Source organism: Xenopus tropicalis, chromosome 2 (assembly GCF_000004195.4).
Source record: "Xenopus tropicalis strain Nigerian chromosome 2, UCB_Xtro_10.0, whole genome shotgun sequence".
Taxonomy (NCBI): Eukaryota; Metazoa; Chordata; class Amphibia; order Anura; family Pipidae; genus Xenopus; species Xenopus tropicalis.
In genome coordinates this window covers 66,669,227-66,683,363 of record NC_030678.2, presented here as the reverse complement: position 1 = coordinate 66,683,363, position 14,137 = coordinate 66,669,227, and the positions used below count along the sequence as shown (strand labels likewise).

At 44.1% G+C, this 14,137-nt stretch overlaps 1 protein-coding gene across 2 annotated transcripts in view; it reads right to left on the bottom strand.

The window, feature by feature from the left end:
• pik3c2b (phosphatidylinositol-4-phosphate 3-kinase catalytic subunit type 2 beta) overlaps positions 1-14,137 on the bottom strand; it is a 318,516-nt gene that overhangs the window by 262,793 nt on the left and 41,586 nt on the right. For both annotated transcript variants that reach the window (XM_031896848.1, XM_031896849.1), the window contains exon 3: positions 2,982-3,075. In XM_031896848.1, coding sequence (XP_031752708.1) covers positions 2,982-3,075 — 94 coding nt within the window. The remainder of the gene's footprint in view (positions 1-2,981; positions 3,076-14,137) is intronic.

The following is a 14,137-nucleotide window of genomic DNA, read 5'->3' as shown; positions in this document are numbered from 1 at the left end:
AAAGAAAAGTCAGCCCAGTGCTCTAGAAACCCAAACCCTTCCTTCCTACACCAAGACTTTAGCTAGGCATTTAGCTACCTAAGCTCCTGTCTCCCTAAACTTGCATGTGGCACTGGCAAAATGTTGAAAAAATTAAATTGGAGGACCTTTCCTTAATCTCAGAGCCTAGATCCCTGAACTCACTCTTTAGGGTCCCAAGACAGCCGGGTCATGCCTAGCCCCTCCCAAAAATTTGTCAACCCGATCAACCACATCCCGAACCCTGGCACCAGGAAGACAGCAAACTGTTCGGTTGAAGTGATCGGCTCGACAGACTACCCTGTCCACTTTCCTAATGATCAAATCCCCTATAACCACCATCTGTTTAGGCCTAGCTCTGCCCCCCTCCCCAACACTACTAGAGAAACTGGTCTCCCAGCTGTTAGAGAGATCAGCCTCATCTAGAACGGCCAGTTCATGCTCCCATCTTCTTCACACAATCTGGCAAATCTGTTGGGATGCGCAAACCCTGGAGCAGCCTCCCTCTTTCTTTTCCCCACACTAGATTGTCTAACAGTCACCCAGTTTACTGCCTTATCATCCTTTTGCTGATCCCCTCCCCCCAAACTATCTGACCCCGCTAGCTCCTGCTCAGTGAGCAAGAGACTCCTCTCAAGATTGTCAATCGAATGCAGTGTTGCAACTTGTTCTTCTAGGGCTCTAACGCGAGCCTCTAAAAGTGGCAATTTGCTCACATCCACAACAGAGGTAGGCACTTTGGAACTGTTGCTCCACAACTGCATACATGTGGCAGGTTGTGCACTGTGTCAGACCTTCTATGTCACTGCCACTCATTCTCCCAGTTACAGAAACAGTAAAACAAAAATAGGTGAAAAGACTTGAAATAAATACAAACTCCTGTGGTTTATAACTCCACTTACAGAGCATCCACTTAAAGAGACTCTCTTTCAAAGGATGGGCCTTCATGTGGAAGAATATGTATGGATGGTGCTGTTAAATTACCAAACTGCCAAATGTAAAATAGCGATGGAAAAGAAGGACACCAGGAGTTCCTTTGTAGCAAAATCAAATTGAGTTTGCATTTATGGCCCAAGACAACACAATGCTTGGGCAAGCTTGTTCTTAGAGTTTCCACCTTTACTAGCCCAAATCCCAGGCAAATAGATCAGGGAAATAAATCTAAGTCTGATACTCTTGATACTACTGGGTCCCTTTCCTAAGATGGCAGAGCCTGTTAAGAGACTACTCCCTGCTTTCTCTCCTGGTTGGAGCACAAATAACTGCTCTTTCTAATCAAGACTGACTCACTTTCCTAGAAAGTGCTATTACAAATAATAACCTGTGTCTGACTAAAGCCTCATTCACAGGGTCCCTTGCTTCTTCCCTAAGGGGGCAATCAATACATTCTGGTGAAATTTGTACTAGTATCTTTTGTTTAGAGAAGTGGATTGAAGAGACCTACAGAGGTTATTTTTTTTTTTCTTAGAAAAGTAAATTGAATTGACCTTAAGCAAGTTGTCTTTCTTTTCTCCTTAATTTCATTAGTTTAACACCCTCATAATGTATTCTGGTTCTTAAGATCTAAATTGATCATTCTTAATAGGTAAAAATGTTTCCCTTTTCGACAAACAATTTGTGTGACACTATTGTAATAGCTCAGAAAAACACTAGAGGGGTCTAGATCATCCGGTGATATAAACAGCAGGCTCATGACAACCAACATTCCTGGAGCCCCTTGTGCCACCTCAGTGACTTCCTGCTGGGGTTCTGTATGGGATACCCAACAGAGCAGTACTCCAGTTTCCAACAGGTAACACACATTAAGCCTTTCTTGCTATTGAGCTAAATACTCAGATATGGTATTTTGACCACTAATAAAGCTGTTGCATTGTCAGATTGTTATTTTAGGAATTTGTATATTTAGGCCTGCATTGCAATGCATATGTACTTTCAAAAGACATATAATAGTGTCTATGAAGATTCTCATTCATCCAGGTCATGATATACAGTATCTAGTAGGATTAAAAAAAGGAGCTTTGAAAACTTGTGGGTACCCAGACAGGGCCTTTATCAAAACCAAACCAAAGACCAGCAGAAAGACCAGACCAACAAACAGAAGGGAGGAACACAGCAGGCAAACAACATAGTCATCCCGTATGTTGCTAGAACATCAGAAAAACTTAGGAATGCAATGTTTGTTGAAAATTCTCCTGTGTTTTTCAAACCCAGCAACATTCTGAGACAAAAGCTGGTACACCCTAAAGACCCTACACCCAAGCACATGAAAAGTAATGTGGTCTATGCTGCCCAGTGTAATGAAGAGTGCTCTGACTTATACATTGGGGAGACAAAACAACCTCTGTAAGAGAATGGCACAACATATGCGGGGCGAACTCCTCAGGACAAGACTCAGCAGTGTATCTACACCTCAAAGAAAAAGGTCACTCTTTTGAGGACAGTAACATGCATATTTTGGACCGAGAGGACAGATGGTTTGAAAGAGGCGTGAAAGAGGCCATTTATGCCAGCCTGGAAAAACCATCCCTGAACAGAGGAGGAGGCCTGAGACACCACAAAAAGAACACATCAGTTGAAAGCCTCAGCAGGAAAAATAGTGGTAGTGCTTTAGTTATTTTTCCCCTGTATTTATTAGCTTACTTGTTACTAATACTGAACAATATTTTTTATGAATAGAATATTTTTACCTATATTTCCACCTACTTACTATTTTATCCATTTATATTGCTTATTTTATGTTTAAATAGGTTACATTTTCTTGGCACAGCCATACCTTAGCCTTTATCAGTCCACAAAAAGTGAATTGACCAAGTAATTTTACACACACTGATGAAGGATCAGGCCCAATAGTTTACTTAAAAAAGGCAGCATCAGTCAGTTATGGATACCAACCCTATTTTCGCTATTACTAACTTTAGAACATTAGCTGAAAGATAACCATGGAAAAAGTGCATCATACTCACCTGTACAAGCTGAGGGAGATACTCTAAAAGTTCAGCATCAGATATGGAATCAATCCACTGTTTTGCAGTATCCCTCACTTCCTGATCAGGATATCTATGCATAAATAAAGAGTGAATTTGTTAAACTTCTCATACAGTCACCTGCTTCATTGGCTGGGATATGTGACCAAATCAGGCAAAGATTCAGTTATTTGACAGTGTCATTAAGTAAGTGGATGTTCCTTTCTGTAAAATGTTTTAAACCCAAAAAATGAATTGATATAAACTTGCTCACAGTGCTTCTCTGAGTAGTTTTGCAATTTACATTGTTTTCTTTTTTTAATGGTTTCAGAAATGGTACAGAATTTGTAATGGCCATGCGTTCCATTTAACATCAAGTAAACATGGATTCTGCTCATGATGACTGGGGGGTTGCAGCATGACAGTATAGCACGTTTACTGACGGAGTTGGACAGCAGTTGGAACAGCAATGAACATGCTCCGTCTGGGACTTTACATTTTCAGCTGCTAAGGATCTCTCTGAAAAGTGCAAAAATAAAACCTTACTTTCTACAGTTTAACCTTTTTACTGCCAGCCTTTTTGGTCAAAGCAGAACTTGTATTGCCAGACAGGTATTGCTTGAAGTTTCTGACTGCACAGCGAGTTTGGGAGCTGCTAGCGAGTGTTGCATGTAATCTAAAGTGTTGCATGCAAATTAAGTGTATAGCAGGCGTTAAAAACAAAAAAGGCGTTTGAAACTTAAAAGGCACTATACAAGGGATTGCACTCGGGAGACTGTAAGTACCCAGTTGCAATATGAGTTCCAGTATCATTTCTGGTGTGACTCAGTGTGCATCTTGTTGCATGTATGTGGTCCTGGAGCAGCAGTTCCATGCAGCATTTACTTGTGAGAGATGCAGGTAGGTTTTCCTCTTGGAATCTGAGGTGCAGAATCTAAGGGGGGAACTGGCAGCACTGAGGGCAGCTGCAAACATGCGGGAGAACAGGAGGCTCACTGAGCAACCACTGGCAGGGGCCGGTGTAGTGGGGGGTGGAGAAGGGACAGTGGAGGTTAATGAGGGAGACAAATTTGTAACAGTTAAGAGGGGCAGTAGGGGACACAAGGGTAGGGGGGCTGGTTCACAGCTTGTACAAACCAACTGATTTGCCGCTTTAGGTGAAGATGCTGGGGAAGGCAGCTCTGAGCTGGCATGTATGGAGCAGGCTGTCTCTCGGAGCACCCTGGGAGCCGGCACCTCTAATACAGGTGGGGGGAATAGTGCTAGGAAGGGAAGGCAGGCTATAGTTGTAGGGGATTCAATTATTAGAAAGGTGGATAGGGTAATTTGTCGCAAAGACCCTACATGCCGAATTGTGTGTTGCTTGCCTGGTGCTAGGGTTCGGCATGTGGTGGAATGAGTGGACAGATTGTTGGGAGAGGCTGGGGAAGACCTGGCGGTCTTGGTACAGATAGGTACCAATGACAAAGTTAGAGGAGGGGGGGAAGTCCTCAAGAACAATTTTAAAAAGCTAGGTGCAAAGTTGAGGGCGAGGACTTCCAAGGTAATTTTCTCAGAGATATTACCTGTGCCACGAGCAACATTAAGAAGGCAGGGGGAGCTTAGGGAGATTAATGCGTGGCTGAGAGATTGGTGCAGGGAGGAGGGCCGATTTCTCAATCGGCTACAAGCTCTTTGCCAGGGATGGGCTGCACCTCAATGATGATGGGGAAGCTGCTTTGGGGAAAAGATGGCTAGCGGGTTGGAGGAGATTTTAAACTAGGAGTGGGGGGGGAGGGTGCAGCGGGAAATTCTGTGGTAGACAGGATAGATGAGGTAGTGGGCATAGTAAGGGAAAATGGGGGAGGAGACTTGCTTCAGGATACTGATAATGGCAGGGAGGCCCATAAGTTGTTTACACGTCATTCTCACGCCGGAACCAGTATTAAATGTATGTTTACCAATGCAAGGAGTCTGACTGGTAAAATGGGAGAGCTGGAGGTACTGGCGTTGGAGCGGAAATATGATGTGATTGGTGTTGCTGAAACTTGGTTGAATGAGTCTCATGACTGGGCTGTTAATATTGGGGGGTATACATTGTTTCGGAGGGACAGGGGCAATAGAAAAGGAGGAGGAGTGTGTCTGTTCATTAAGCAGGAATTAAAAGCAAATATTAAGGAGGAAGTGATGGGGGTAACAGAGGGAGCTGAATCCTTATGGGTTGAGCTTCTCACAGATAGTAAAGAATCTACCAAACTAATTGTAGGGGTATGCTATAGACCCCCTAATGTAAGCGAAGAGGAGGAGGCCAAGCTCCTGTTGCAAATAGAAAAGGCTGCTAGTTTGGGGCAAGGGATAATAATGGGGGATTTTAATTACCCTGATATTGACTGGGGCAATAGTACTGCCAGGACAGTAAATGGGAACAAGTTTATAAACTTGCTGCATGACAACTTGACATAACAAGTTGTTGAGGAGCCAACCAGGAACCATGCTATACTAGATCTAGTGATCTCTAATGACCCAGAACGTATAGCAAATTTGCAAGTGGTTGAACCCCTGGGTAATAGTGACCATAATGTTATTTCATTTGATGTTTGGTGCAGGGAACAAATTTACACGGGGGCAACAAAGACACTGAATTTTAGGAAGGCAAATTTTAGCTCCTTAAGGGCAGCGCTTCAGGGCATAGATTGGGGCATTATGTTTTCTGATAAAAACACGGTCAGAACTAGCCGGACGCGTCACTGGAAGAACTCGTAGAGGAAGGACCTCTCCTACACCTCCCACTAAGGAACACAGCCACTGAGGATGAAACAGGACTTGAACCAAGTGGAGGAGTGGCAGGAGTGCCGAACCGGAACGCCAGAACAAAATCAGCAGGCAAAAAGCGAGGTCGGACAGGCGGGAAGTCGGTACAGGCAGCAGGTTTCAGGATCGAGAGTCAGGCCGGGTCAGAGAATCAAAATAGGCAATCACGAGAAACAAGCTTGGCGCCTTTCACAAGGAAACGATAACTTCGCAATGCTAGTAGGCCTTTGGCGTCCTTTTGAGCGCAATGCGTCAAGACACACGCCGGCGTTAATACGTGCGCGAGCGACGGAGCGCGCGCGGCCGTCAGAACGTGCGCTGGCGATCGGGCGCGCGCCTACCTTAGGCGAACGACCAGGTACCTGACATTGCCCCTCCCAAGGCGCGGCCTCCGGACGCGCCCTGACGCAGGTTTCTCTGGAAATTTCTTATGGAAGGCCCGAATCAGTTGAGGAGCATGAACATTGGTTGAAGATTCCCAGGAATTGTCCTCAGGCGTATAGCCCTTCCACTGGACCAAATACTGCAAGCGACCTCTTCGATACCTGTAATCGAGAATAGCTTGGACTTCGAATTCTTCAACACCCTGTACTGTCACTGGCTCCGGAGGTGCCCCAATACGACCTGGAAACGGATTCTCCACCACTTTCTTTAGAAGAGAAAAAAGGAGTCTGTTTGGAGGAGCTATGTACCGCATTATTGTAAGAAAATTCCGCTAAAGGTAAGAGCACCGACCAATCTTCCTGAGAATAGGAGGAAAAACATCTAATATATTGCTCCAAAGTCTGATTGGTACGCTCCGTCTGCCCATTCGTCTGAGGATGAAAAGCAGAGGACAGGGCGAGCTCAATATGGAGTCCCTGGCATAACGACCTCCAGAAGCGAGACGTAAACTGCGACCCCCGATCAGACACTATCTCCCTGGGTAAGCCGTGGAGCCGAAAGATCTCTTTAATAAACACTTCTGCCGTTGTGGCTGTAGATGGTAACCCAACCAAAGGTATAAAGTGAGCCATCTTGGTAAATCCGTCAACCACCACCATGATTGTATTAAAACCCCCCGACTTTGGCAGATCCACAATAAAGTCCATGGAAATTCTCTCCCAGGGTTTCTCAGGTACCGGGAGAGGCTGAAGTAACCCCATTGGTCGAGAGTGTGTATCCTTGAATCTGGCACATGTTTGACAGGAAGTAACATATTTCATGCAATCCCTTGACATGCCGGGCCAAAAAAAATTCCTATTAGCAAGTTCTAGTGTCTTGCGAACCCTCAGATGGCCGGAAACAGGATGATCATGGACAAATCTGAGTACCTCGAGGCGCAGGCCTTCAGGGACAAAAATCTTATTATGAGACATGAGGTAATTACCCCGACGATCAATATGTGTAGGTAAATTGTCCACAGACTTGGAGGCGTTCTGGATCTTGTCAAGCAGATCGGCTTGAAGAAGGAGAAAATTGGAGGTATGAAGGACAGTGCTGGCGGCAGAATCATTCTCGGGTGCAGAAAACAGACGGGACAACGCGTCCGCCTTGCCATTTTTGGAACCCGGTCTAAAGGTAACGTGGAAGTTAAATCTAGAAAAGAAGAGTGCCCATCTGGCCTGACGAGGTCGGAGTCTCTTTGCTGAGCGTAAATATTCCAAGTTCTTGTGATCAGAGAAAACTAAAATAGGGTGAGATGCCCCCTCCAACAGGTGTCGCCATTCCTGAAATGCAGATTTAATCGCAAGTAGCTCTCTGTCTCCCACATCGTAATTTTGCTCAGAGGAAGATAACTTTTTAGAGAAGAATGCAATAGGATGAAGTAGGCTCTGTACATCGTTTCTTTGCAACAGCACGGCTCCGATGGCATACTCTGAGGCATTCACCTCTAGAACAAACGGTCGTGTAGGATCTGGATGTTTTAGAATGGGGGCGGAGATCCAAAAAAGCCCGCTGAGCCTCAGGAGTCCAGCAGAATTTTTTTACCGAGCTGGTAAGGGCAGTGATAGGGGCGATTATCTCAGAGAAATTCTTGATGAACTTTCGGTAGAAGTTGGCGAAGCCCACAAATCTTTGTACAGCCTTACGACTGTTAGGAACGGGCCAGTCTAACACCGCAGAGACCTTGCGAGAGTCCATAGATATTCCGTCTGATGAAATGATAAAACCTAGGAACTCTATAGAAGACTTTTCGAACTCACACTTCTCCAGTTTGGCGAAAAGTTTATATGCTCGTAACCAAGAGAAGACTTGTCTGACGTGGTGTCGGTGTTCCTCCAAGGAAGATGAAAAGATTAAGAAATCATCGAGATAAATAATAACGAAAAGATCCAAAAAGTCTCTAAAAATGTCGTTTGCAAAGTGTTGAAACGTCGCTGGGGCGTTGCATAGCCCGAAGGGCATCACTAGGTATTCATAGTGCCCATATCGGGTGCGAAAGGCTGTTTTCCACTCGTCTCCTTGTCGAATGCGGACCAAATTGTATGCCCCCCGAAGATCTAGTTTCGTGAACACACGTGCTGAACGTAATCTTATAAACAGTTTCGAGATGAGGGGTAGCGGATATCGGTTCTTAATGGTTACCTTGTTCAGGTCTCGGTAGCCTATGCAGGGGCGTAAGGAATGGTCCTTCTTCCCAACGAAGAAAATACCTGCCCCAGCAGGAGAGGTAGACGGACAGATAAATCCCTTCCTAAGATTTTCCTCAATGTAGTCCTTGAGAACTTTAAGTTCGGGTTCGAATAGAGGGTAAATCCGTCCGAATGGGATCGCTGCTCCAGGAAGAAGATCCACCGGGCAATCATATATCCGGTGTGGAGGAAGTACATCCGCCCCTTTCTCATCAAAGACATCTAAGAATTCATGGTAGGGTTCTGGAACCAGTTTGAGTCGAGGATCAGGAGTCACAACCAGCAATCTCCCAGGAGCCACCTCAAAACAAGGACAATGATCGGAGGGAAATGTTATTTGATTCGAGCCCCAATTAATGAGAGGGTTATGAGCTTTTAACCACGGAAACCCCAAAATGATAGGATATAGAGGGGAAGAAACCACGTTAAACGATAGGGTTTCGGTATGCTGTTGAATTTTTATTAACAAAGGAATAGTCTCAAACAGGACTGGACCAGAAGAAATATTAGATCCGTCGGCCAACTTCACCGTCAGTGGGCAGGATCTGGGTCTTAAAGGAATGTCATGAGAACGGGCGAAGTCTCGATCGATAAAGCAACCGCACGCCCCGGAGTCAATCAACGCAGGGGTCTGGAGCGTCTTCCTTGACCACTGCAAAATAGTAATAACTGACATAAGAGACAGTCCATCAACAGCTTCCGCACTAAGAAGACCCGGTATAGATCTCTTACTTGTGGGTCGCACCGGGCATGCGCGGAGCAGATGACCAGAGGCACCACAATAAAGGCACAAGTTCAGGCGACGTCTGCGTAGCCTCTCTTCGGGAGTCAGAGGGGAACGGATGAGCCCGATTTGCATGGGTTCAGCAGCCCCAGCCGATGACGAGGCAGTGGTGGATGGGGCCAAAATGGGTTTAGGGAATAGAGGAGCTTTAGGGAGCAGCCAACTAGGTTGAAATGTCCCAGACTTTTCCAGTCTCCTCTCCCTCAAACGTCGGTCTAACTGGACCACGACATCGATGAGAGAATCGAAGTCTTCAGGAATCCCAACTCAGGCTAGCTCGTCCTTTAGACCTTCAGACAACCCTATTTTGAATTGATGCTTCAGTGCAGCTTGATTCCACCGGGTATCTGCAGCGTGGCTACGGAAATCAGTAACATATTCCTCAACTGGCCGTTTACCCTGGGACAAAGATCTGAGTGCGGCTTCAGCCGAGGCTTCTCTTTGGGGGCCATCGTACAATACCGCCATCGCCTGGAAAAAAGCAGCAGAGTCACTAAACAACGGACTTTGTTGTTCCAGAAGACGATGAGCCCAAGTCTGTGGCTCCCCGGACAGGAGTGAGATAGCGAACCCCACCTTGGACTGTTCAGTCGTATAAACTTGGGGGTTAAGTGTGAATTCCAGCTTGCAGCTATTCATAAAAGCCCGGAACTTTTTGCGATCCCCCAAAAAACGCTCCGGCAGAGAGAGCTTAAGCTTGGCAATTGGCGGCTGGGCAGCAACAGATGGGGGTGCAATAGGAGCATCAGTAGGATCCCTGGGCAGGGGTTGTAACTGGGCTTGAACTTCTTGGAAACCTGCCTGTAGTTCTTGCACCGCTCGAGTGAGGGTCGCCATCTGCTGGGTAAGGAGCTGCTATGTGGCTTAACTTTGAGGTAAAGAAGTTAATAGGGAAAAAAAGGAAAGCTTTTAAGAAATATACAGTAAGTCAGAGGGGACAGTAGCTGCGTTTAATGATTATAAACACTATAACAAGTGTTGTAAAACAGCAATCCGGAAGGCAAAGATAGAAAATGAGGAGCGCATCGCAGCCGAGGCCAAGACTAACACCAAAAAGTTTTTTAAGTATATTAACAGTAAAAAGATGCAGGTTGAGGGTGTGGCCCCATTGAGTTATAGTAACAATATGGTTACAGCGGATACAGAAAAGGCAGATGTGCTTAACCAGTTCTTTTCTTCTGTGTATACAGTAGAGGAGCCAGAGGGCCAAGTAGCCCAATAGCTTCACTGTTGCCTTAGCTCCAACTACACAATGGTTGGCACAGGATATGGTGCTTACACACGATAAATGTAAACAAGGCACCTGGGCCAGATGGAATACACCCTCGGGTACTGAGAGAGCTAGGGTCAGAATTGCAGTGGCCCTTGTTTCTGATATTCTCAGACTCGCTTGCATCAGGTATGGTACCTAGGGATTGGAAGAAGGCGAATGTCATTCCCATATTTAAAAAGGGAGTAAGATCTCAGCCTGGCAATTATAGGCCTGTAAGTTTGACATCTGTGGTGGGCAAGTTATTTGAAGGCTTGTTAAGGGATCACATAAAAAATTATGTACTGGAGAATGCCATTATGAGCAGTAATCAGCATGGCTTTATGAAGGACAGGTCATGTCAGACCAATTTAATTGCTTTTTATGATGAGGTAAGTAAGAAGCTGGACAGTGGGGATGCAGTAGATATAATCTATTTGGATTTTGCCAAAGCATTTGATACCGTTCCCCACAAACGACTGCTTTCTAAGCTAAGGTATATTGGTCTTAGTGAAGTCGTTTGCACATGGATAGAAAACTGGCTACAGGATCGGGTACAGAGGGTGGTTGTTAATGGCACATTCTCTACTTGGAATAAGGTTCTCAGTGGGGTCCCTCAGGGTTCTGTACTGGGTCCACTTTTGTTTAATTTGTTCATAAATGACTTAGGGGAGGGTATTATGAGTAATGTATCAGTGTTTGCAAATGACACAAAACTCTGCAGACCAGTCAATTCTACCCAGGATGTGACATCCCTGCAGCAGGATCTTGACCAACTGGCAATCTGGGCAGCTAAGTGGCAGATGAGATTTAATGTGGATAAATGTAAGGTCATGCACCTGGGATGTAAAAATATGCAAGCCCCGTATACCTTTAATGGGACTGCACTAGGCAAATCCTTAATGGAGAAGGACCTTGGAGTCCTTGTCGATAATAAACTTGGCTGTAGCAAGCAATGCCAGGCAGCAGCTGCAAGGGCAAACAAGGTCTTGAGCTTTATTAAAAGGGGTATAGATTCACGGGAGGAGGGGGTTATTCTTCCCCTTTACAGAGCACTGGTAAGGCCCCATCTAGAATATGCTGTTCAGTTTTGGTCTCCAGTGCTCAAACGGGACATTATTGAGTTAGAGAGGGTCCAGAGAAGGGCAACTAAGCTGGTAAAGGGTATGCAAGGTCTCAGTTATGAAGAAAGACTGGCGAAGTTGGGTCTGTTTACACTGGAGAAGAGGCGCTTAAGAGGTGACATGATAACTATGTATAAATACTGTATATAAAGGGATCATATAATAACCTTTCTAATGCTTTAGTTACCAGTAGGTCCTTCCAACAGACACGAGGGCACCCACTCCGTTTAGAAGCAGGGAGGTTCCATTTAAATATTCGGAAAGGATTTTTTACAGTGAGAGCTGTGAAGTTCTGGAATTCCCTCCCCGAATCAGTCGTACTGGCTGATACATTATATAACTTTAAGAAGGGGCTGGATGGATTCTTAGCAAGTGAGGGAATACAGGGTTATGGGAGATAGCTCTTAGTATCCCAGGAAGGAAGGAATTTTTTCCCCTCAAATTAGAGAGGCTTCAGATGGGGTTTTTTGCCTTCCTCTGGATCAACTAGTAGTTAGGCAGGTTATATAATAGGCATTATGGTTGAACTTGATGGACGTATGTCTTTTTTCAACCCAACTTACTATGTTACTATGTTACAGTTTTTTTAACATATTCCATTGTTTCACTTTAGGGGCCCTTATTCGGGGGGACTTTTAGTTTACCCAGGAAAACACTTTTTTTCAGGACAACCTAAGCTTTCAAAATATGGTAGAATTTTTTTGTAATTCCAATTCTGTAACAAGATATAGGCTTCTAAATGTCTAAAAATGAAAAGAAAAATCTAATTTTCCATAATATAAACACACATACTAGAAACAAAAATTATTGTATGCACAAATAATATACAACTGATTTGGAAAGTCCCATGTCTCCTGAACATGCCAATACAAAATATATATAGTTTTATGGAGATTTCTCACTTATATAGGTCAAAAACTCCCAGGAGTACACTACCAAATTTCCAAAGCACTGCTTTAGAAAGCTGCATACTTTAGATTTCAAGGACAAAAATTCCACTAACAGAAAGTTTATCCCAGAAAATTGTACATTTTTGGAAAGAACAGATTCCGGGGAATCCAGAATAGACACAACTGTCTGTCTACTCCAAACTATTAAGTCGCAATGCTTTCCTAAAAATTATTTTCCTCCTCAACAAGAGGAGCAACAGGAGGGGCAACAGCAGAAGACCGGCCAGCCTCTGTCCATTTGAATCGGGACCCAGTTTCCTAGATATCCCTGCATAATGTCATTCTTAATGTTAGTCTTATCTGTCATGTTTGTGCTTCCAAAGGTAACATCTTCCTTTAGCCCTCCAGCTGACTGTCACTTCTGCATTGTAATATCTTCCTCTCTGCTCCATTCAACACACTGCTGTTCTTATAATCTTTACACATTTTTAAAAAATCTAGAGCCTCCATCTAATACCCTGCAAAAGCATTACAACTTTAGATCATTCTCCCACCTCCTCTCCCTCTCCTCCTACTCCTACTACTTGCCGCAGGCGATATCTCTCCAAATCCTGGCACCTGCCGTATACCTATCTGCTATCACCCACGCAATGCTTCTCTTCTGGTAAAACCCTCACAAACTTCTAACCTGTCTAACCTTATTCAAACACGACTTGGATACTACCTCACTTAGCCAGACTTTTTTATCGGATACAAGTGAACGAGGAGGGGGAAGAGGAGGAGGAAAGAAGAAGCAAGTGGAGGAACGTATAGACAAATGCCTGGGATCAAGAGACAGGGGGGCAGGTAATATCCACTAAGAAGGTAAATGATTTAGTGATTAACCTCTCTACTACCTCTCTCCCCCTGAACTAAGGGTTTTAAATAAGGGTCTAGGTTTTGTTCCCACACACAAATGTGATCCGTTTTTGGTACAAGTTGAAATGTTTAAATTTTATAGATCTATTAAATTAAAAATGTCATTTATGGACAAAAGTAAGGGGGTATGGCCTCGCAATAGAGCGGAGATTGTAAGTGGGAAATTAAAAAATCGTAGTTCCTATAATCCGGTAATTAATAATGCAATCCTTGGATATTTTTTATAATATGGTGAATAAGGAAATAGAAAAATGTTTGTCAGCATTTATGTTACCTAAAAATAATAATCTGTCTAATTTGGAAAGAAAAGCTTTACTTAATTTACAAAACAATTAGGCTATTGTGATAAAGAAATTTGACAAAGGGGGCAGTATAGTTGTGCTGAATAAGGAGGATTATGTGAAGAAAGCGAATAGACAATTAACAAATTTGAGACACTACTGTAAATTGGATAATGATCCCACAGGTATATTAAAGAAAGATATTAAATACTTTCTTACTGATGCATGTTTATCAGGTATTATTACACCAGAAGAAGAAGGATTGCTATGTAAAGAAAATCCCCATGTTCCAGTTTTCTATTTGTTACCTAAGGTGCACAAAACACTGGTTAACCCCCCAGGGAGGCCCATTGTCTCAGGAGTTGATTCATTATTACAGCCGGTACTTGGTCCTTTGCTGTTCTCCTGTACACTCTCTCTTTAGGAGACCTTATTTATTCTTTTGGTCTTAAATATCACTTATATGCAGATGACATCCAGATATATTTAGACACCCCTGCACTAA